The sequence below is a fragment of the Halyomorpha halys genome, unplaced genomic scaffold, assembly GCF_000696795.3.
Source record: "Halyomorpha halys isolate HHAL.00 unplaced genomic scaffold, Hhal_1.1 Scaffold100.1, whole genome shotgun sequence".
In the NCBI taxonomy this organism is placed as follows: domain Eukaryota; kingdom Metazoa; phylum Arthropoda; class Insecta; order Hemiptera; family Pentatomidae; genus Halyomorpha; species Halyomorpha halys.
Genome location: NW_027112088.1, coordinates 1242938 through 1268081, shown reverse-complemented (window position 1 = coordinate 1268081; position 25144 = coordinate 1242938). Strand labels below are relative to the sequence as shown.

The 25144-nt window shown below is 29.3% G+C and overlaps 1 protein-coding gene across 2 annotated transcripts in view; it reads left to right on the top strand.

The window, feature by feature from the left end:
- The window catches only part of tweek (transmembrane protein KIAA1109 homolog tweek), a 94590-nt gene that overhangs the window by 36190 nt on the left and 33256 nt on the right, over positions 1-25144 (top strand). For both annotated transcript variants that reach the window (XM_067050070.1, XM_024359413.2), the window contains exons 45-65: positions 1336-1462; positions 9081-9199; positions 9628-9745; positions 10688-10953; positions 14363-14552; positions 15721-15843; positions 16728-16945; positions 17027-17165; positions 17287-17451; positions 17532-17709; positions 18309-18445; positions 18833-19079; positions 19531-19714; positions 19874-20056; positions 20131-20271; positions 20347-20455; positions 21372-21493; positions 22257-22382; positions 23130-23376; positions 23447-23658; positions 24616-24732. In XM_067050070.1, coding sequence (XP_066906171.1) covers positions 1336-1462; positions 9081-9199; positions 9628-9745; positions 10688-10953; positions 14363-14552; positions 15721-15843; positions 16728-16945; positions 17027-17165; positions 17287-17451; positions 17532-17709; positions 18309-18445; positions 18833-19079; positions 19531-19714; positions 19874-20056; positions 20131-20271; positions 20347-20455; positions 21372-21493; positions 22257-22382; positions 23130-23376; positions 23447-23658; positions 24616-24732 — 3468 coding nt within the window. The remainder of the gene's footprint in view (positions 1-1335; positions 1463-9080; positions 9200-9627; positions 9746-10687; positions 10954-14362; positions 14553-15720; positions 15844-16727; positions 16946-17026; positions 17166-17286; positions 17452-17531; positions 17710-18308; positions 18446-18832; positions 19080-19530; positions 19715-19873; positions 20057-20130; positions 20272-20346; positions 20456-21371; positions 21494-22256; positions 22383-23129; positions 23377-23446; positions 23659-24615; positions 24733-25144) is intronic.

Below are 25144 nucleotides of genomic sequence, written 5' to 3'. Positions count from 1 at the left end.
TATTATTTGTTATTCTACCTATATCCTATTTTCTTGTTCTGCTTTTATTTGTTATTTGCAATGGTTATTGTTATTTGGTTATGTTTTTTGTTCTCTAACGAAGACCTGAAGCATTGGCAATATTTTACTTATTTGTATTTGTATCAAACTTTTCATAACATAACATATCATTAATAACAATTATAACTGAGCAAGGTTTTTTATTTTTTTTATTTTTACTAGGTCAGAATACAAGAAAGTGTTTCCATTACAGTTAAAAGAGGATCCAAGGTACATTTCAGTGTTCAAGAATGACTAGGGAAAAAAATGTACTCTAAATTTCTGATTTTCCTTGATTCAGTCAAACCTCTTTGCCCCCTCCCCCCTCAACTTATAGTAGGTTGATAATTATATCATAAACCAGTTCTATTTTGATCATGAGGTTTTATTACATAAAATGCACTGAATAAATATATTGAATGCTCTGTGACTTATGTTGAAAATGTTTAATCATTTGATATTGTCCTAGTTTATTCTAGTACTTTGTTTGCAGTCTTGGCTAACTAATTTGATATATTTTTAATATCCCTCTTTATCCATCCCTCTTTATTATTTAAACAAAAATCTTTATTCATATAGTTTCTATTTATTTAAGTTTTCATTGGTTCAATTTATGTTCATACACTACAGGTATCTTTGTGTTACATCTCAGAGGGGAGTGATGAGGCTTTGCCCGATGACTGTGAAGAGTTTTGTAAGGATTTCTCTATTGAGCATATTTATACTTAAAAAAAAAAAAACAAAGAAAAATACTCAAATGATAAAACATCAGAAAAAATACAAAGAACGTTCCGTACTAGTTGCTTTAGTCTTATTTTTCTTTATGTTATGATGTTTATTATGTGTTGCTAACCTATTTTGCAATTATAGTTCCGAGCCGCAGGCTGAAAGATGAAATATCGCTTTCAACCCAAAGCATGTATTTGTCTACCTTTTTTAATTGTTTCGATTCTCTCTCCTCCTGTAAAAAATAACTTTCATATGTTGCTTACTAATCCTATATGTTTCATTTCTATTCTAAAAAGTGTTAGCCTTGCACTGCTGTACGTAAAAATACATCAGTATGCACTTACATACGTTTTCATTAGCATAGCATCATTAAAAGTTTTGATGTTTATTTGAAAGGTGTATATATTTGATTTTTTTCATGTTGTAAATCCCTATTTACATATTTTACTAACCAATATTTATATTATGTGGCAAACATGTGTAATAAACGCACGTGCTTTCTTTTTTTTTTTTTTTTAATTTTTTGAAATATTGAAACGATGAGTCCAATTTTGGTGTTGGGCACAGGAAAATGTTCTCACGGATGGAGAATTTTCTTATGAGGACTGCGAAATCACTGATGAATGTGCAATGCTACTTAATACTGAAGCAGGGACCAATTTAAGGAAAGTCCTCAAGGCAACTCAAAAAAATGGTAACAAAATTTAAAAAAAAAAAAAGGAAATATTAACTAATTTTTTTTTCATTTTACGATTATGTCACTTTATCTTTTTCAATGTTAATATTTGTATTCATTATTTTAGTATAAAATGTGAAAAGTTTTTTTTTTTTTGTTCAAAAATTAACACACTATATGCAAGCTATGCCAGAAGTTTAGTATATACCTTGTACCAGTGTGAGATCAAACCTTTTTGAATTCAATTGTGATTGTTGGATATTCTTCTATTTAGCTTTATTATCATATGATCTATTAATGTGGAAAATGTGCCAGCTACTGTTTACTTAGTAAACATAAAAGTTATTATAGTTGAAAGTTTGTTTTAGTTAAAATGATTTAATTTAAAAAGGATACTGTAATGGCCTTAAGAATTTTATATTTTAACTATATGATTAAATTAAATTAAATCCGTACCGCTACAACCCATGGAGGGTCAGGGGTTCAGTACTTTGTAAAGAAGTACTGTTACTAGACCAACGGTTGTGCAAGGAGGTGACTTGGTCATAATCACGCTCGACCACCAGATTTTTACCCAATTTAAGAGCCTGGGTAGACCCCAGGAGGGCTCCAAGAACTCACAGCTACAGTGTAACAGAAAATAATTTTCTGCCCAGCCGGATTCGAACTTGGGTCCTTAGAGTTAGAAGCCACGCGCTTTACCCTGTGGCCACCGCGCCATAACTATATGAAGATTTGTTAATTAATTTCATTTTGTAACTTTTCAATATACTGGTAAAGAAATATAGGAAATCAGGAAATAAAAAATTAATAAAATAAATTTTTTTTAAAGTACTGCATAACTATTAAGCGAAATGTATCTTAGCTATCAGTATTTTTTTTTTTTTAATTATCAAACTCCTGTAACTTGTCGGGATCTTGATATTCTGTTTAAAATGATTTAAAAGTTATTTGTTTAAAAAATACACAGTTTTTGTTAATATTCGAATGATGTGTGTTCATTTAATAAACTTACTGGAACTTGAAATTTCGAAAAACAAAATTACTTTAAATTCCTGACTCTATTCTAAATTGGATAGAACTTTATACTTCTCATGCATTAAAAGTTTTAAAAATGATATAAGTCTAGCATATAGTGTGTTAAGAGAGAGGAAAATAATTACAGTTAACAATATTTTAAAACCAAAAGTTAAAATTAAAAAACAAGTATTATTGGAATGAAATAATCAAAAATTTTTATTTTTCATCATTTTTTTGTTATATTTAAGTTTTCATGCAACAATGTTTGCTTCATAGCCTGTTACTTCCTTTCTTGCCTTATTCTCTTAAAGTATTTTAGTATTATTAGTATTATAGTAGCGCATTAGCAATTGCATGATGCATGCTTGCCTTGCATGCTTGCTTTTTATTCACTGCAAATAATCGTACTTAGTAGTAGATATGTTTGTCTTAAATAGTAAAGAATTAGTTCATGTTGTGCTCACATTTGAACCTCTCATTAAGTTATAAACGAGTATGATAAATTCTTTTATTTCTTTTTACTGTATGTTTTATTATTGATTGATCTGACTAGTATTTATTTTCTTATCATTAATAAGTTTTATTTAAATAGAACAGATTACGTTTATTTTATTTTTTATTATATCTCAGTTTATTTTTGTAGATGATAGTTTTTATTTTTTATAAAATGAAATTTGTCAGAATCGTGATTGTTTTTTCCAGAAACAGCATAATATGTGCTAAGTATAAAAAAGTTTTGAGAATTTTTTTTTTTTAAGATAATGGATTGCATGCTGTTAGTCAAAAAGGAAATTGACCATAAGTAAACTTGCATTTGAAAAATTGTCTTGTTTTTGTGATAATGAAATATATTCGTAATACACATTTTTTTAAAAATTCATATCACTACTTATTTTATTTATCAAATATTTACTTATACATTTTCCTTTCTGAAAATATCTGCTAAAGCTTAAAATTCAATAAGATAAATAATGTGCATATTCTAATTTATTCAGATCAATAAAGGTGAATTGTAGTTGAGTTCTAATTGTTTTTTCATTATTATTACTTATACAGTTTTTTTTTATTTCACAACTATTAAATTCCAAATATTAGATTTTAGGTTTGTTTTTTTTTCTCTGATCTTTTTAATTATAACAATAATCAATTATTGCTTATACTTATGGATTAGCTTGCAATTTATAATTTCATTCACACACTTATTGATGAACAATTATACAAGCACTTATATCATAGTAATTATAGGATGCAGTCAAACCTCTTGTTAGGATACTCGGAACCTGATTAGTATTAGATCATAAAAAATGCTGGTGCCAAGATGTCTGTCCTGATTATACACAATTTTACAAATTGCTTAATGCCTACATTTGTCACTTCACATTCAATATAGATATGGCATTAAAACATTATTTTATGACAATTTCAGAAATATCTCCATGATTAGTTCTACAAATAACATAAACTGCTGTATTTAATTATGTATTAATAAATTTATTTTTTTATAAATAGAATTAGAGTCGAGAATGTCACCTACTCTTGTGCTAATCAGAGGTTACATACAGCTAAGTTGGGTGCCTCTATATTTTTGTCTCAACTTGTCCTATTGGTTCAGTGCAGAATTGAGTGAAAATTATTCAATTAATTTTTTAGTCATTTGTCACAACTAATGTAAAATGAAAAATTTAGGATAATAATATTTTTTTACTTACTTCAAACGAATTACAAATACTTTTTTGGTCACTATTTATATAGTAGTCGTAGGTGACTAAAATTTTAAATAAATTTATTTTGGATATGTTGATGTCACAAATTGATATCAGTATTTTATTTATTTTTCTGTTCAAGTGAAACTTTAAATTTGCTTATGTTATGTAGGTGATTATCTAATTAAGAAAAATTATTCTTCACAACTTTTGTCCTGAAATTATTATATTATACTTAAATCAAATAGTCTTGACAATGTAGGAGAATGTTTTGTTGTATTCATACATTTTAGTACAACACTTGGTGCTTACTTGATTATACTTGTCTCTGCACAAAATTATCTATATAGAACTGGAAGGAATCAAGGAAAAAAAGTAAACTAAGGCTGGGATTATGGAATAATGGGGTTCCACACTGATTCATTGAAAAAGGTTGGGATTAATTGAACTCAGATATGCAATAAGAAATCAACTAATATTGTGTTTTATAAACTATATCGATACCTTTTTCCAAGAATTTTCATTTCCCAATAAAAATGTTTTACACTAGAGTTTTTTTTTTTTTTTTTTTTTTTTAGAGCGAAAAGAACAGAACAATAGCTTCTGAGATATACAAGAAACAAAAAAGATTAAAAATGCCAACATTTTGATGTTTTTTACAAAAAAAAAAAAAACGATATTCCTGATACAATATCAGTCAGTGAACCTCAAATTTGATCCAAAAAATCTGGTGCAACACGCACATCACATAGATTAACTAATTCTAATTTGAACATAAAGAATAAATAACATTCTTTATTCCAAAATTTTTATGTTGTAAAATTATCAAAGAAACATATAAATTTAACAGTTAACTAAAATTTATGTGGTGCTCTTAACCTTTATTCAATGCTAAATTCTTATTGAATTAATAATGAAGATACTAAGAATATCTTTTATGGAATTAGTCATCCTATCAACTCAGAGGCTCGAATATAGGTCAAATGATATATAAAAAAGTAATTATGGAATAGATATGTCGATATGGCTACAGCATCTGAATGGTCAAACTCGTGTTCTAACAGATCTTTTATTTATGCAGGTTTAATCATTCCCAACCATCTTCAACTTTCTATATAAATATTATTTATTCATATTGTTTTTGAATTAAATCGACACTTCTGATTTGTCAATTTAATCGAAAAAGTTGCTGTCACATCCCAGGTGTTTACCTCCCCGTATGTAATTTCAGTTTCATACAACTTTTTGTTTTTGAGCTAGGCTGTCCTTAATCTCACACATAGACACATAGACCATTTAGCAAGACTTGGTTATTTAGACTCAAGGGATCTCAAAACGTGTATTTCCCTCGAATACTAAATTTTACACTGCACCAAAATTTTTTGCCTTATTAACTTATTTGTCTGAACTAGAAGCTTCTATTATGATAGAAAAATCATAATTCATATTACTTTACTGCTTTGGTTTAATTAAAGGAAAATATTGCATTGTTAAAAAAAAAAAAAAAAAGTATTTGATTAATTATTTATTCAAAGTAAACTATTATTTAGACTAAATGTGTATTAGGAGTTTTTAGTTGTTGTTTTAATCGGATATAATTTCAGTCAAGACTAAAAATTTAATTATTTTTTTTGTTTAATAAATTTCCAACTCTGGTTCTGGTATTCAATGCCATTTAGATTTAGACTACATTACTGCCAATTTTTTATCCTGTCAGCATTATTTGTATTAGATAAGCTAGTCCTTTTAGTAAAAAAACAAAATCAACCAACTTAACTTTTTATTCAAAATTTATTTTATGATAAATTTGCTGTTTTGCCATACCAAAGAGGTTTGACAGTTCTAGTTTTAAGCTGGCTTTTTCTTATTTACTCTTTTATTGATCACAACAAAATTGTTTTATGGCCTTGTTGCATAAGTGTTGAAAAATTACAATTCTTATTTATCTTTTATTTATAATTCTCTCAATTTTGCTTTCTCCCCTCCCCCACCTTTGCTGCTTACTTTCAATTTTTTTTTCTTGCTTCATTTTCAGGCAATCATTTCTAGGTTAATGACTATAAAGTTTTATGTTCTCATCAACTTTTCTTTCTACGTCTTATGTATGAGCTTACCTCAATTCATCTTTAATGTGTAACATGAAATAATTATTGCATAAGAAATCTGCAGTCTATTTTTAACAATTGATTATTAATTTCTCTTACTTATATTCTAATATCATATAATTTATTGCATTTAATTTATCAGTAATTTTCTCTAACTTATTCCATTTAATATTTTCTTAAGATTAAAACAATAAGTTGAATATTTCATTTTGCATGTATTTAATCTTTTAAATTGGTACTATCAGAATTAAGGTGTACTTGGCTGATATTAAGGAAAAATACAGCTACTAATTTTTGAGGAGAGGAGTTTAAAGTTTTGAAATTCCATCCTTGTTCAGATTTATAAAGGAAATTAATTACAAATTTGTTGATCGTAGTGAAGTATTCATATTTATTTTAACAGTAAAAATTTAGATTTCAAAGTTGTTTACTACTCTCCTAAAACATTAGTTATCAGGTTTTCTTGAGCATTGACCATTTGTAAAAAAATATAATTTTTTATTAAAAAAATATCTGGTGTGTCCATTCTCCTTACCACTTCCAATATTAAATCCAATATCTGGTGTGTCCACTCACACGACTCTCCTTACCACTTCCAATATCTGATGTGTCCAACCACACCACTCTCCTTACCACTTCCAACATTAAATCCAATATCTGGTGTGTCCATTCTCCTTACCACTTCCAACATTAAATCTAATATCTGGTGTGTCCAACCACACGACTCTCCTTACCACTTCCAACATTAAATCCCATTCTCCTTACCACTTCCAACATTAAATCTAATATCTGGTGTGTCCAACCACACGACTCTCCTTACCACTTCCAACATTAAATCCAATATCTGGTATGTCCACCCACACGACTCTCCTTACCACTTCCAACATTAAATCCAATATCTGGTGTGTCCAACTACACGACTCTCCTTACCACTTCCAATATCTGGTGTGTCTTCCCACACGACTCTCCTTACGACTTCCAATATTAAATCCGATACGTAAATTGTTACTCCATCTTAACCAGTACTGCTTAGTTTGAGATTTTATTTAATTCAACTTGGTTGCAAAAATTTTCCTTGGAAGATTAGTTATTAAAAACTAACAAAAATTGAATATAATATATCTCCATGGAAACATCAGGAGAAGTCTTTTTAAAAATTTTGATACAAAGTCTAATATGCCATTTTCTAATACTGGTGATAATAATATCTTCAAAGTTATTAAATACTTAATTTTTCCTAAAATGTATACTTTTTGAATTGTGAGCTAATAAAATTTATTAGGAATCATAACTTTTGTTTAGAAGGATATGTTATACAGTAAACTCTTGTTACTATGATCTCCAAGATACAACAAACTCCTCTTCATAGCAAACCAAAATCGAATATGCTAGAAAAATAAATATATTCTCCTATAGGAGTGCTATAGCACTTCACAACAAGTCTGTTATCGCATATTGCAAACTACTTTTAAATTTCTAGTGAGAAATAACTTTGTTATAATGAGCTTGAAAGGAATAATTTTATAATATAATTACACTTATAAGGGACCAACCAATTTTTTCTCTTTTTGTGTGTGTGTGTGTGTGTTTTCTTTTCAGAACAAATACCCAAGGATTTATCTATATCTATTAGACATATAGAGGAATTTTGTCTTTCTTGGCATGTATAATTATAGTCTTTCTGTGTTTAGAATAGGTAAAATGTTACACATAGTGTGTTATTTAAATTTTTAAAAACTATTTTTACTTATATTACTAACCTTCTCATTCCATTTGTTATTAGGGTATTACAAACATTGTTATAACAAACAGCTGATTTTCTGATCCATTTGAGTTCGGTATAACAAGGGTTTACTGTATATGATAAGTTAAGCAGCTTAAATAAGGTTTTATGATTTTTTTTTTTTTGGAATGAAGGATCTCTTAAATGTATAGATTAGTTGAACAAAGATTCTGAAAATATTTCTACAATTCTTTTCTTATCTAATAATAGCAGTGAAGTAGTTATAACCTTCTTCAATACTAGCACAATAATTAACTAATAAAATCCATTTATTCAACAGATCTATAAATTTAATAACACTATACTCCAACTTAACTGTTTAAATATTAAAATGAAGGCGTTTTATACCAAAAGAAAAGTAAGCAAATTATTGCCATCTAATTTTATAATAATCCAATTTTGTTCCTAAGCTTTTGTTTAATCAATCCTATAAAAAAGTTTTCATTAATAATTCCTTCTTTCAATTATAACACTTCCAAAACTGACTTCTCGGATACAACCAGATATTTAGTACGACTTTTTCTTTGAGCTGACTTTTTATATGAAAATGGTTTGGTAGTAACTCTATTTTACATGAATGTTTCTATGGTATCAATAATCATTTTTAACAAATAAATAGTTTATTATGAATGAGGAATTTTCTATCAAAAGTCGATACATCCATTTTTGGAATATTATTGTTAAAAAACAATTATAGCAGCATCTGATGTAGATTTATTAAATTTGTATGAATAATGTAGGTTAATAACACAACACCTATTTGACTAAGCAAAATTTAAATTTTGAAATAAACTGAATAAGTTTAAGTTTAGGAATTTAATTTACCAAAATAAATAAATTTTAAGAAGTGGATTAGTAACTTTTGATAGAAAACTCCTCAGGGGTCTCAATGAGTGTTAATGTTTCTAGTGAAATTTTAATTAAAATAGATTTTCGAATGTAGAGAAAATTTTAGTTTGAGTATTTAACATTTTTTTGTTAACATATTGAATAAAATTATTCATTAATATTTTTATTACCTTCAGATATACCCGCAGCAAGCGTTGAAGATCCTTCTCCTAACTTACAGTCCCCTCAAACTGCTCATCTTACTTTGGGAAGTCTTGCTTTTAGCACTCCAGCTTCTCCTAGCTCTGTTCACCAGGTGAAATATTATATTAAATGTAAAAATAAACATGAAACGGTTTTATGGATTTTTCTGTCCAATGAAATTTTTTTTTTTTTTTACTAGGGTCATGAAATAGCAGAGCTCCCAGTACTACTAAATAAAATTCATAAATACCCAAAGAACTTTGTTATTGTTAATTAATCAGTTATGCGTCTCTTAAAATTCCAGCCCATTGAAAATCAAATGGAGAACACTGAGCCACACCAATTCCATCTGTGCTCATATTTAGGGGGCTATAGTTTGTTATATTATACAATTTGTGTTTATATGAATCCATCTTATATTTATTGAACAATTTAATTTGAATATCAATGAAAGAAAAGAAAATTTTGTAGTATGTAATATAATGTGGCTGTTATGATGTTTTCTTTTCATAAATTGTAATTATTACTTTTCTTTCACAGCTTCCTAAGAAAAAGTCACTCTTGCCAACACAGATTCCATCATCTTCAAGAGCTAGTATTGTATTCCCTCTTACATTCTTAGGCCATCATCGATCAGAAAGTGACACCAAGGGAATCGGTAAGAATCTATTTTTTATATAGTATTATTCACTTGTTTATCTCTTATTATTTTTATGATAAACTAATCATATTTATTATAGTTTTCCAATTTCCTTGGAAATAGTTTAAAATTTATTTTTTCTTCATTAAGTACATTACAAACATGTTCTGGTTATTTTCTTATTGTGTAATCCCCTTTTCAATTGTTTAATAATATTCACAATAATATTGTTCGGAATAATTCTTCCCATTTTTTCTCTTTTTTTTATGCTGAATTTTATGAAACTTAGTCTTTAAATAAGAAAATGTGGAAAGGAATATTTCAGTTCTCTATTAAGAATAGAGTTTATTTTGCTGTAAACTTAGAATATGGTATTCATGCTATATCACTTTTTAACATTATCTTTTGTTAAATTTTCTGAATAATAGAAAATAATCTTCAGAAGTAGTGGTATTGTTGGATATTTAAATTGGTATTTTATATTCATTTACAAGACAGATATATTATAATAAGTTGTATAGTTAGTGACAGATGTTTAAGATGTCTAATGACTAACCACAACTAATAAACTAAACTGTGACTAATAACTTATTGAAGAGCTGTTACTATTACTAACTGCCATGTGGTTTAATTAAAACTTTTTACCATTACCAAATCAAACCTTTTTATCAACACCACTATTATGAAAATCATAAGATTATACCTGTTTGTATTAAAGAGTTTATGTAGAAATGTTTTAACTTCATTGATATCAGTTTTATTCTTCTGGATACTGCAGTCATTTTATTTTTTTCTGTTTAAACATTTTATTTAATCTTAATCGATAACAAATTTTAATAAAAATAATTGCCTGTTTTTTTATTTGTATTCATGATTTCACTACAGTTCTGTTTACTGTTGGGATGTTTGATCTTAAATCTGACATCAGACCTATACATATTTGTTTGATGTGTCTATTAGGCTATAGTACATTGAAAGAAGATCCAGTACTTGCTAGGAAGGATAACATCACAAACGGTTCATTGGGGTCACTCTGCTCTAAGGGAGGACGTGGGGAACCAGACGGGCAAGAGTCGATGGCCTCATTGGACAGAACTGTGTCACCCCCTAGAGAAGCAGCAGCGGAAGACCTGTATACGTGGATGGCAAAGCAGCAAGAGTTCACTGAGTCTAAAAGAGAGAAGGTTAAACAACCACAGAGTCCAATCACTAAGGCTAAGCCTCCGGTTTGTAACTGCAAAATAATGATCAGACTCAATGTTTGTCCCCCTAGGTTCCACACAGTTTGTTTTTGTTTTGTTTTTATGTTGTTTTCTTTTTTTTTTTTAATTTAGTTTGCAGTTATTAACTTGGCTTAGAGCTTTTTGTATTTTATGTATTTCTTTATTAAGTTTTTTAATCATTATTCAAGAGCACATTTGCTTATATGAACAACACCTGACAGTGAAATAAGTACGTGATTGTATGAATAATCAAATTAATCATTATACAATTATTTTTGTTGTTAACTATTATTATTATTAATTTATTCTACGACCTGTCTTGGATCCTGGCATCCTCTATAAGTTACTGCCATTTTTCTCTCTCTCAAACATTCAATTTTTTATTACCTGCTGCACATAAGGTTTTCTCATCAGTTAAATCTAGCTTAGTTCTTCAAAACACTCTGACACATAGCTACTTAAGTTTTAAATTTTCTTCTGGAAACGTTCAATTAAATTTTAGTTTATTTTCTTTTTTCTTTTTTTTTTTAATGCATATAATTGTACACGATGATGATAAATCGTCTTGTGAGTGGTTAATAAGGAACAAAATAAATAAATTTCTCAACAATAATTAATTGAAAATTTTTTGAGTAAATAATTTTTTTTTTGTTTTTAATTGATTTGTTATTTGTGAATCTAATTTTCATTGTTTTTCTTTCAGTAATCCAAATCTCTTGATAAATGAAACTACGTTTATTTTAATTTGTTCAAATTAGCAAAAGTGCGCCATATTAAGTTTATATATTGCATGTAGTAACTATACCCCCTAAACATTTAACCTCTATTATGTTTAATCCTTGTACCCTACCTCTCACTGTTCTTATTTTTATTTATTTGTGATAGTGCATCCATAGTTTTGCTTAATGTGAATGATTTTAATTCAAAATCAAACTAGAAATTTCCTAGATTTCTTTTATTGATACTACCTCCTTACCTCTGTAAATATCATTATAGATTATTGTATATGTGAATAATTTGTTTGATTAATTTTTTTAATGTTTAGCTTAACCTAAAAAAGTTCATAATAAGATGTTAATAGTTGACCGTAGATTAATATTTGCCCAGGGGGAGGAGGGGGAAGGAGGTCAGCAAATAGAAAAAAAACTATTTATTTGGCACAAATAAATAGTTTTTGTTTATTTGGTGACAGCACCTCCGACTATCTTCTCCACAAAAAAAAATCATATTTTACAACAATCAAAATTGAAGCTGATGAAAAGGCTAACAGGGACTACCCAATCAACTTTCAACTGTCATTTCCTATTGAAGCTGGATATTAACAACACCAGGTGCCCATGGAAGAAAAGTGCAGAAACATGGCTGCTATCATGAAGAAAAGAGAAAGGGTTATAGCTCTGCAGTGGATAACAGGCCATGTTGGCATAGATGGTAATGAGCAAGCTGACAAGTTGGCAAGGCTCGATTGTGCAGAGAACAGCCTGTTCAACCACTTTCCTACAGAATAGTAAAATCAATGATAAGTTCTTATTGTAAGGACAGGAAAAGCCTAGACACAAAGTTCAAGCGGAAGGAAAGAAGTGGAAGAGTCTACTGCATAAGAATAAACGAATCCCTGGCAATCTTAGTAGAGCTGAGAGAGTGGCTTGTTTTCACCTAGTAACAGGACATGATCTGCTTCAAAATCACCTCCATCGAATTGGCATTGGGAATTCACCTCGTCGTCCTCGAAACGTCCTCTATGCAACATGGGAGACATGGGTGGGGACCATCTTTTAACGTGTATTGGTCTAGAAGATATTCAGCAGGATGCGGACCAACTAAGAGGAAAAGTAAAATTGTATTGGACTGCAAGAGGGAAAATGGCGTGATAGCCCACTTCCTGTGGCATAGGAAAAAAAAAATTACAACAAACACTATTGGATGTAGAATATTCTTTTTGAAATAATATCATGGGAAGATATGAAGAAAAAAATAAAAGAAAAATATAATCTGATTTTTTTATTTATTCTTAGAACATTGTTCCATAACAACAGTTATGTTATTAATGAACCATGACAGGATTTATGAGTAGGATATTCCTTTTTGATGGAATAATGTTTAACAACATTATTCATTAAAATATGTTACAATATTGTACTTAAGTTTTTACCTTGCAATTATTATTAGATATAATAAATTGTAATTGTGTAGCCATTTTTTTTATTAACTTAATTGTACATAAAAAAATCATGGAGTAAATTATAAGGACTCAGTGATGTTCAACTCACCATGGTTTTGGTTTTTATTGTATAAAACAATTTTTGAGCCTTATCATTATCAGGTTAGGCTGTGTTTGGTGATGGGTGAAAAATCATTGAATGCAATAAGCTCTCAGCTGAAATTTTACTTTCTACAAGAAAATATAAAAACTTTACTGAGTCCTGATTATTTACTCGATAATATACTTAACGATCGATTAACTAACTGGTGTATATAGAAAAGAAATAGATACATATCCCAATTTAACAGCTATTATCATAAATTGAATTTTATATAGTGAATTTTCCAAAATTATCCTGTTAAAGAATTCAACATGTATTAAGTAATAGCCACATTATGCCTATGCTACACTAAAACAATAATCAAGGAGGCTTGTGGCTAAAGTTAGATACTGTTGGTATAATTAGAGGCAGCTTCATTCTTAGTTGTTCGTATAGGACTCGGGAAAAAAGAAGGAACCAAATATTGCTACTCTAACAGATCTGGCTATTATACATATCATGTAACAGATTTGGCTATAATACATATCATGGTAAACTGAAAGAACTTCACTTCATTGTGATGCTAACAGAATCCAGGGAAGATAAGACTACATTGTTATATTACATTTGCTATGATGCTTTAGCATAATATAAAATAAGTGTTCTCAACAACAGCTAATTTTAATGGGCGTGTTCCTGAAGTATTGGAACAAGCTTTAGCCTTTCTTTGATTGAAGTTTTAAGGAGTCAACTTTCACTGCTGAGCCCCTTTCATAACATTTAACTGTCTTTTATCATTTTATTGGGATTACAATTTAAAACATTTTACACTATATTTTTCTTTTATAAATCATTGGGCCCGTTTCTTTATTTATTTCATTCCAAATTTAATTGGTGATTACTAAAATTGTGTGTGTATTTGAGATTAGTTCAAATAATATTTTTTAATTAAAAAATCATTGTGATTAGAGTAATGAGGTTTATAGTTATCATTGATATGGTAAGTGTTGAGTACGCATATATTATAATGTAGTCAAATTTATATTAAAAAAATAATGGAGGTTTCTATGTACTGAAAATTTAATGTATCCTTGGTTAATGTATTTATATTAAAAAATAATTGTTTATTTCATTAATTCTACTCAGTACTAATTTATTTTAAACTGTAGGTTGAAACAAAATCAAATGAAAAAGATGTCCCGGAGGCCCCAATAATTAATCCAGATTATCTCTTACTTGCATCTGGTTATAGTTTGTATCCGATGCATGATTCTTTAAGACTTCTAGATGCACATTTGATTTTTGAACCTCTTCTGTCCAGCCTAGGAGTAATGCCTCAGCAGATGATAAGCAGTTCAGGTTAGTTTATTGAAAACATATATTTGTTAATCGATTAAAAAAAAAAAAATTTGTTAATCGATTAAAAAAAAAAAATTATTGTGGCTCACTAATTTTAAGAAAAAGATTTGGAGAGATGTAGAATGAGAATGCTGATAAGATTGTTCCAAGAAGATGCTCTAGTCCTTTTGCTGTTTAACTTGGAAGAAATCACCTCATATACTTAATGAAGAGTTACATGATCTCATATATGGCTAAATTTCACATGTACAACTGCTTAAAAATTATGCAGCTGAACTCTGGACTTAGATTAAGACAGTGTCTATCAATTTTGAAATTAATATGCTCCAGAAAATGTTGGAAAGTGTATATAGAAAACATTTGGTTACTGATTAAAAATAAAGAAATATATAACAAAAATTGAAATCTGTACCATTACAACCCATGAACTGTCAGGAGTTCTGTACTTTGTTAGGAAATACTGTTTCTGGAACAAAAGTTGTGCAAGGAGGTGATTTGTTCATGATCACGCTCAACCCCTAGATTTTTCCCTAATTAAGGGTATCCACTTTATAGTAGCTGGGTGAACACCAGAGGACTCCTGATCTCACAAGGTTGACTCAGGGCTACAGTAAATAATTATCTGATACAGCTGGATTCAAACACGGATCCTTTGAAATGGTAGCACAGTGCCTTACTCACTAAGCCAGCCTACTATAAAGAAATGGGTAATTCATATAAAGCCCTCTCAAACAAAATTTAAATGAGCTGGCTGAGATTTTATAGCTGTGTTAATCCATTGAGGAAAGTGAATGTCTACCAAGAAAGAATTTTCACCTCTAGAGTGAATCTCCTCTACTTAGCCTTCGGCCTTAGTCCATCATGACTGTGTTCCATACACTGCCAGTTCTGTGTAGTTGTTTTGGCCTCTTCCACTTCTGTATCTTTTCCTTACAGGAAAAGCTTATGTTACTGTACAGCTCATAAAATTCTGCTTTTTTTTTTAAAAAAGTATTGTAATAATGAATTACAAAGATTCTTACTTTACTTTACTTTTGTTTATTTAAAAACCTTAAAATTATATTTTATTGTGCTGTCTACTTGTGAGTGAAGGCTAGAGAATAATCCTGAACTGCTATGTTCTAAAATGTATAACTGATAAATGTTTTTTATTTTGCAAATTTTTAAGGGACTAGAACAAATACCTTGGAATCATGGGGATCTAACCTTTCATTGATTGGTGGTGTTGACTCAATGAGGATTGACATTGTTGTCAGTGAACACGGAAAACATCATGATAAGAAAGGAAAAGGTATATATACAATTTTAAGTTTTTATCAATAAAAATAGATATTTTTGGTGTTTTGTAAAGAGAGCAGATTTAACAAATTGGATTTTCTCGTATTTTTTTACTAAAAGAAGTCATTACTAATTGTAAGTTCTGAGTAATAAAACACAATCAGGAAAGTTATTTTACTTATTTATTTTTTTAGTCTTTTAGAAATATTTATTTACCATCACTAATCTTTTATAATCCTGAGTATTAGAAATTATTATACGGATACGAACTTACAGTTTTACAAGAAAAACCTTTTAACATTGTTCTGACCTCTAATATTAATCATTCCATAATTGAGGCACTGTCATGGGAAAGGTTAGTTAAAAATTATATATATACAAATAAGTTAAAAAATATAAAACTTTTGTTTATTCAAGAAATAGCAATAAACTATAAAACCTTTGTCTAACCAATGCTGTGGAAAAAACAGTAGACATGTCAATCACAGAATGGTAGCTTCACTAAATTTTTTTTTTTTTTTTAAATAAAATTTTGTTTTATACTGTTTTTTTTTTAACAATGTTTTGCTTCTTTTTATTACTTGTTATTTGTTATTACTCATAAAAACGTTAAGATAAAATCTTGTTCAATAGTTAATTTGATACTCCTATGTATTAAAATTGCAAGTTTTTTGTTATCACACTACAACTACCTTTCAATTCAATCATTTAGAACAGAAATTCTGCCATTTTGGGGTAATGGCCCATAGCTGAATTATGTTATAGTTGTAAAGATAACTTGTGAGCTGGTTTATGTAGTTATCACACTCCTATTCAATGTTTTCTATTACAAATAGCACCCAAGTACTTCATTTAATAAAGCAATAACTTTTAATTGATGGCAATTATTTGTTTCAGAGAGTAAGTTCTGGCTGGAAATGCCTCCAGAGACACCTGCCTTCATTTGTGAAAGAGTTGGAGTTGAATTAGAACTTTGTCGTTTGGCTGACATGACCATTGTTGAGGACTTGAGCAGGCAAAGAAGAAACATGCTTTATGTTTCTAGGGGGCAACTCAAAAAGCATTCAAGCACTGTTTTGAACATTAGTGTCAGCATCAGATATATATCACAACAGGTATTTCAAATTGTTTACATATTCTTTGTTTTGTTTTTCTTAGCATTTTATTTCTTTCATTTTTTTTATTTATTATTCCAGGTTAATATGCCATTACTAAGACTTCTTCTTCAAATAAGTAATATGTATCAGAATGTTAAAGAAACACAGTCTGAGCTCAAAGAGCAGCAACCTACCGAGAATAAAACTATTGCTAAAACACCTCCTGCAACTATCTCTGGTATGAATTTTGATTTAACAGTAAATATTGAAAATTATTTTGTACATTTGAAACTTTTATCATATAAAACTTTTTTCAAAATTGTTTTGTTTTTTCTATTTAAATACTTTTGGTATTATAGGATCAGATATTCAGGACATGTTAAATCCATTGTTATCTGAAGCTGAAAAACCCAAGGTTTTTCAGAAATCTCGGTTTGCAGATAAGCCCTTTGTTTCACCTTCTCCATCAGTCCGTGCTCAATCTCTTGCTCATCGATTAAGATCTACAAGCAAAAGCGTTAGAGGTACTTATTTTAGTTATATTATTTATGCAATCCTATTATGCTATTCAAGAAAATATGTTAATGGTTTTCCTAAATTTAAGGTTATATGAATCTCTCAGATGTGAGCCAAATTACATCACCTACATCTGTACTTGATCGTAGGGTTTCAGTTAAAAGCAAGGAAGAATCTATATCTGTTACCCCCAGATGCTGGAAAACTATGTACCACCTTCTTGATTTATATGCAACTATGCCGCATACAAGAACCATTGCTCATAGGTACTGTATAAATGTTTATTCAAAACGTTTTCTTAGTTATCTTATTTAATGTTAGTTGACCTGACTAAAAATAAAAAGTATTTATATTTATGGACCAAAGCAGACTAAACAAGAAACTGTTTGACAGAATCCGTGAATATAAAAGCATAGGAGGATATGTGAAGCAAATAAGAGAAGAAACAAAGAAATTGAAAATAACAGACAAGGACTGCCTAGATAGAGAACAGTATAGAAAAAAATTGAAATAAATAAATGTTCTTGCGGCAAATAAAGAAAAACGGAAGGGTACTGCGTGGTCCGAAGAGATGAAGCAAAGCCACACAGAAAGGATGGGAAGATACTGGGAGAGAAGAAAAGAAAAAGTGAGAAGGAAAAAGTAATGATATTCGTGTGGTCTTAAAAGGCCATTCTGTGAAAGGAAAAAAAAAATATTTATAAGTGAATAATAATTTAATATTCTCTCCTTTCTGGAATTTTGTCATATATATTCTTCAGACTTAAATTCTAGAACATCCTGATCTAGAATTTTTTTAATATATATATATATATAAAATAGGAATTTCTTTTGTAATTTATGTTTTCTAATTTTGTTTTTACAGCCGTTTTTCTGTTGTTGGAGATTTATCTGACAGTTTCAGAAAAAAAATGGAATCAAGTGATTCTAAGAATGATGATACTGAAAAAGAGGCTCAAAACCACACTCCAAGCCAAAGTCAAAGCAATGCTAAAGATCCAAGTATATCAGTTATTCTATCTTTTATTATTTAATTTTATGTTTTTAGTCATTTAAGTTTACATTCCGCCACTTAAACTGTGATACCTCATTACTCCGAAAAGAACTTCATAACATTTAAAAAAAATTAATAAAATTATTACTTCTTTCTAGAGATTTCTCGAAGTCAGAAAAAATTATATAGCTATCTTACATAATGAGGGTTAAGATGTCTGTAGAATGATGTATTGTATTTAAATTTCAAAATCGAGTTTTTCATTTTTTTGACTTACAAGGTTTTACAGCTTTAAGCAACAATATGTATCTTAGTAACTTCCTTTATTTATTTAGAAATTGTTTACCATTTATTTCATCAGTTTATAGTTCAAGTTCTCTTTTTAGTGCCAACAGTTTCTTGTTTGCTAGATTCCTGCATAGGTGAAAGAACGAGACTTATAGTCTTTGCTGTTGCAAAAATACACCGCACTCGTCTTCTTGCGACACTCAGTGGTCTAAAGCTAGAAGCTGAGATGACTAGCCTTCATTCCTCTCTTACTGTCAGGAAAAAAACCAGACCCACAAGTTTAGAATCATCTGTTACTGGTCATGTTGGGCGAACAATGATAGTTTTGTTGGAAGGCGTTCCTCCTAATCAACAGTAAGACTTTATTTTTTCAGTATATTTTATTATAACAGAATAATCATAAGAGTAATACTACTCTTATGGAAGTTTTTAAATAGGTTTGTTTGTTTGTTTCCTTTTATTTTAATTTTATTGCTGTACCTTGTTTTCTTTATTATATTGATCTACTTAAAATTAAGTCATCCAATCAGAATACTCTTTGAATAAAAAAAAAAAAATCAACATTCTTGCAACATTTTTCCTTTGAATCAATCTCTATACATTCCCATAGATATACAATAATAGAAAAAGAAAATCTAAATTTTTAAAATTAAAAAAGATCTGCAAAACTCTGAAAACCCATTTCACAGGGAGGATCAAAAAATAAAAATATATAAAAATCTTTGTTAGTATCTTCTACCATTGGCAGTTTCTATTACTTACTTATTTTTTGACTTTTGTAAAAAGATTATTTTCTTTCTTTCAGGACTGTTGTGAAAGTAATGATTGGAAAATCACAAGCACTCTTTTCTAGCATGAGTGTCCCTGGTAAAGATAAGAACTCTGCTCTTCTGACTGTTGGCTCAGTAGCTATTACTATTCCACAGCATCCGGTAGCTCTTCATGGAATGATGGCACGAGGAAGCAAGCATCTTTCATCAACTCTCCAGGTTATTTTTTTTTATATTTCACTTTACGTACAAACATTGTAAGTTACTAATACCACTGTATATAAGTAGAATATTTTAGGCATTTAAAATTCATTAATATCATACTTAGAACTTGATGCATTAAAAATTATGTTTTTCATAATTTTTTTTTTACTGCAGGAATTGCGTGTCACACGAACCTCTAGTCGTATAGGGCGTGCTACAACCATAGACGAAAGTGATACTCATAATGGTCAGAATTCTCCATTTGAAGCTCGTGAAGTTCTAAACTACACAAGTTCTCAGCAAAACACTGAACCATTGCTACATCCTTTAGTTGTACAGTTCACAATAGTTCTTCAAGTAAGTTATAATGAGTACTATATTTGGTTTCGAAAAGTATTATTACCTATTACTTAATGATGTTTTCGTTTTAGAGCTTGAGTATAACAGCAGCCTTACTTCCTTCATTACAAGCTCAATATAAAATGGAACAGGTTACTAGTTCAGGAGTAACTGCTAGTAAAGTAAAGTTTGTTATAGATTTACCTCGGCATTGTCTTTCATTTTCTACAAAGGTCTGTAAAAGTTTCTTATTGATTAGAAATTTATGATATTTAAAATCAACAAGTAATGGTTTTAATTGTTGTTAGGTAATGGAGGCCAATCTTCCTTCCGAAGCGAGTATAGAACTGCCTCAAGTACATGTTTCAGCTGAATACGTCCAAGACACCAACACATCCCTCGAAGGCCAATTTGGAGGTTTTCAATGATTAGATATTTCATTTCACCTTCCGTTAGTCGCATGCACCTGATAGATGCATGATTTTATTCTTTTTTTATACTGGTGTGCTTTTCTTTTCCTTTCTGAAAGTCCACTATTTTCCAAGTCACGAGGACAGCTACCCTCCCTGTATAAAAATCCCTACAGAGGACTCTCTGTATATAAATTTTTTAGTGTAAGAAAAATGTTTTTTTTATTTTCTCTAGAAAGATAGGTTTTCTTTCCATGTGAGGGCTCCAATAATTTAATTCCTTCTTGAATCAATTTGAACTAAAAGTTTAAACTGTGTTTCACTCCTGAATTCAAATAACTGTGATATACCAATGAAGATGGTCTTGTCGGGCTAACTGTGTCACTGAAACACTTTCGATTTTTAATGAGATGCATTATGTAATGGGAAGATTGTTGAAGAGTTCTAAGCCCTACAAGAGCTATTGAGCCAAGGAAAATAAAAAATCTATTACACATCTGAGTTTGATATAAATGACTAAAAAAATTCCTTGACATCTTATGCTGTATTTAATATTTTATTGTTTCTATGGTTTTTCTATTAGTTTTATTTAATTTGAAGTTATTTAGAATAGTCCAACACTTCTTGTCGTTTTATGTTTGATTTTTGTTATTTAGTTCCTATGTTTCAAAGAAGGCTGTTTTTGCATTAATTATTAGATATTTATATAACATTTGATAATTATATTATCTTCCTTCTAATTAAAACGCAACTCTTGGCTAGAATGATTAGCTTTAGTATGAAAAAAGTACGGGTGCAATGCAACTATGGGTGTTGCAAGTATTGCAGAACAGGGGTGGTGCGCCTAACAGAAGGTTAAAATATATTTAACCTTACATCCTTAAAATTTTCAAGTTTATATACAAATTTTGTTTTGTTTACAGATGGAGTTGTTCTAAGACATGGAAACTATTTAAGTGCTTCTGCTGAAATAGGGGTTTTTGACCATTCATTAACTACAGATCTTTTGAATCATTTAGTCTTTGTGCAGAATGTTTTTATGAAAGTAAGTTTAAGGTTGGCTATATTTTAATTTCCATCCTTTCACATTTATTTAAAACAGTTTCAAAAGTTGCAATTTTTATTTTAATAACTATTTAAGGTTTTGGAAGTAGGATCATTAGCCAACTAACTGTCTATTTTTATTTACTTATTTTTAATATTTCCCTTCAACTACACATCTTCAGTTTCTAAAGTCTAAGATTTTCATTGTGCAATTTGTACAAACTAGTTATCTTTAATTAATACTTTTGCTGTTTTTATCCTCTTTTTTAAGGACCTCTTCTTTTCCCCAAACAACCAGTGCTGAAATCAAACGCAATTGGTCTTTTATTTATGTTATTCTGTGTGCACAATAGTTTTACTTGAACTTTTGATTTTTTTTTTTTTTTTTTTTGCATCTTTTCTTAATGGTTATACCAGTTATACTGGATTTTATCTCATGGGGAGAGGGTGTTGATTTTTCTTTCTAATATTTTGTCCATACTTGGAAGATATACTAATAAATAAATAAAACTAACATACTTGTAGTAAAAAACATATTTTTTACAATTTAGTTAAGTAATAATACACTTATATTAACACAGATTATTTTTAAAACAAGGAAGATTTTTAATAATTCTTATAAATGTTTTATCTGTGCAGCTCATAGTATTTTAAAGTTACTAATAACATATTTGTTTTTCTTTAGATATACCTACATAAATACTGTGGCATTGCCCATAATTGTTATTTTCGGTGTAATTTTTAATTATTTTTTTTGTCCCTAGGAAGTCAATGAAGTTGTACAGAAAGTATATGGTGGGGAAAAACCAGTTCCTCTTTGGGAAGATGATCCTGAGCACCCAAATCAGAATTTCAAACAGATCCTGTTTTATTTAACCATTAAATTGAAGGTATTTATGTTGTTTGTTTAAATATATTTCTTTTCATGAAATAAAATTAATTTTCTTTTTGTAAGAAAAATATTTGTTAATTCTTCTTTTATATCGTAAAATTAGAAACGTTTTACACATAAAGATTTTTATATAATATGATTCAATATAGTTTATAATCCCATTTCAAATATAAAAATATATAAGTCTGTGGTTTAATTAACCTTTTAAGGGAATTTTTTTTAAAAATCATCATGCAGAGACCCCTGCACAGTCAGTCACAATGACAGTAAAACCAAAAATGTAAATTCAGATCGATCATGAATGCTTGATACCGATGGATTACCTAGAAAATTTTGAAATCCGATTATTTAAAATTTGATCTTGGAGACAGCCCTGGGAAAGTGAAGGGGAGGCAACGAATGCTTTGTTCATATTGTGGGATTGACTTTATTCTTGCTGGGAAATGCCAAAATAATGGCCAAAAAACAATATTTCTATTAATCACAAATTGAATAAGACATAGTACAAGATCCTTACAGTTAGATGTCTCATTTACAAGCATGCCTCTGTTGCACTGATAGTAGTGTTGGAGTCTTAGTGATTCAAGTCAGTCACATCAGTTTGGCTTTTGAATGATGGCTGTCATTGTGTTTACAGGAATAGTATTATTTTCTTTTTATGTATTCAGTACCATAATAACATCATTTTTTTTTTTTTACTTTACCTGCTTCAATGCCATTTCTTCATTTGACATATATTTTTCAGAGAATACAGATCACTGCTGTTACTCCCACCAACTGTGCAGTTCGTTTGGAGACTGGTCTCGTCGATTTAGAGTTGTCTAATCGGGTACAAAACGTCTCTGGGCCGACTCAGCCAAGCACTAACATGAAGTTATTCATCAAGGCAACGGTAGAGGTTAACCTATCTCTGGGGCAGGTTATTAAGCATGCTTTGTTTGAGGAGGCTGAGCCTGACTTTCAACAGTTTGCATTTTTTAAAACAAGGATTGGTAAAATAATTTTTATTATTTTTGTTTATTTTCCAGGAGTGAAAATGATTAATTATTTTTTAATATTTAGGTTTGAGAAATGCTTTTCAAGGAGAAATGATTGGAACCGGCAGTGAAGGTAAAGAGGTGATTCTTATCACCCTTCAGCGTCCCTTGATTTATATCCAACCTATGGCTGTAGATAAAGCCATACTCGTATGGCTGAACTATAAAAATGCCTATGAGTACTGGAATGAACAAAGATCATCCCTCAATAAGGAAGTTCTCACAGCCACGCAACAGGTAAGAATTAAATTTTGATTTATTTAGATAATATAAAACTACTAAGGTTCTCAATATTTAGGTTCCTTGGATTCCTCTAAGTTCTCACATTGGAGGTGGCCTTAGGCTATCATTCTATGTCAAATGTAATCTGGAATGATTTTCATTGTAAAATCTTGTATGAATTTTTACTGTATATGAAATATATAGTAAGACAGAAGTATTCTAATCTTGAAAAATTTAGAATCCAAGTTTTTAATGGAAATACATGTTTTAAGGTTCTCTAAATTCCCAGAATGTTTGTGGGTTTTTTCTTCCTAATTCCCTTTTGAAAAAGAGTGGATGTCTTTTATTATTTAATGTAGATCGCCATTAGTTTTGGTAAAGAGTATTTTTTTACTGTAACAAAAGCCAATAATGTCCAACAAGCTCTTAAACAGCATGAATCTCATCATTTTTTAGAATTGTCCTTGGGTGTTGATCATGACTTTCATTTTAAATTTTTTTTACCCACCCTTGAATTCTGTTGCTCATGTATACACTCGATTCTAGGACAGTGGACTGTCTCCAGATTTGAAATGAGGAAAAATTTGGGAGAATTTAACACATCAGTTGCCATTAATATAATAAAATATTCCATGTCTTAAAATCTGAGTTTGCCATTTGTACTTTCCTCTACTGTGTATTTTATTCAATGATAGCTTTCAATTAATTCTAAAATTTCAGTAAATTAGTTTTTCTTAACAATTAAGAATAAGCCATTTATGTATTTTTAAAGTAACAATAGTTCATTTTACTTATAATTTGTGTAGATATTAATTTATTGGAATAGATGCCTCCTAAATTAACTGGCAAAGCTCCTCCTCACTTTCCTTTAGATAATCCAAGTGATTGTTTATAAAGATTTTTCATTATTTAGTTTTTGAAATATTTTAAACTCAAGATAAAAATTAATTTTTATTTATTTATTTTTTGCAGGTATTTGAAAAAATGCCATTTGAAAAACTTACTGGACCTCCGATTCTGGGAACTTTATTCTTGCAATTGACAGTTGAAGACATGGGAATATGCATACCTTTAAACCCTCCTCCTCCAGTAAGTGTAGATATATATATTGTATAAATTATTTGTGAGTTATTATACTACTTTTGTAATTTAAATATTGTTTTGAATGTTTTCTATAATTTTGTAATATTAACTTCATTTCCAACAATAACTTGTTTGTTAAATATTGTGTAATAATAGTCATTTAAATCTATTTATTATGCTAGCCAAATTATCTTTAGCTCTATGGATTAAAATAAAAATCACTTGATCTTGACTTGCGCCCCTCATGAAGGGTTATATGTTGGATTGAGACTCCACCACATATTAAAAGAAGTTTTACATATCTTGCATGTTTTCTCTCATGACTGCATCCCAACTAACTTGTTATTTAAAAAATGAGTAAAATAATAGAAGTTATCTTTAGTTCCATGTACTGCGCGGGAGTCTTTTTCGATATAGA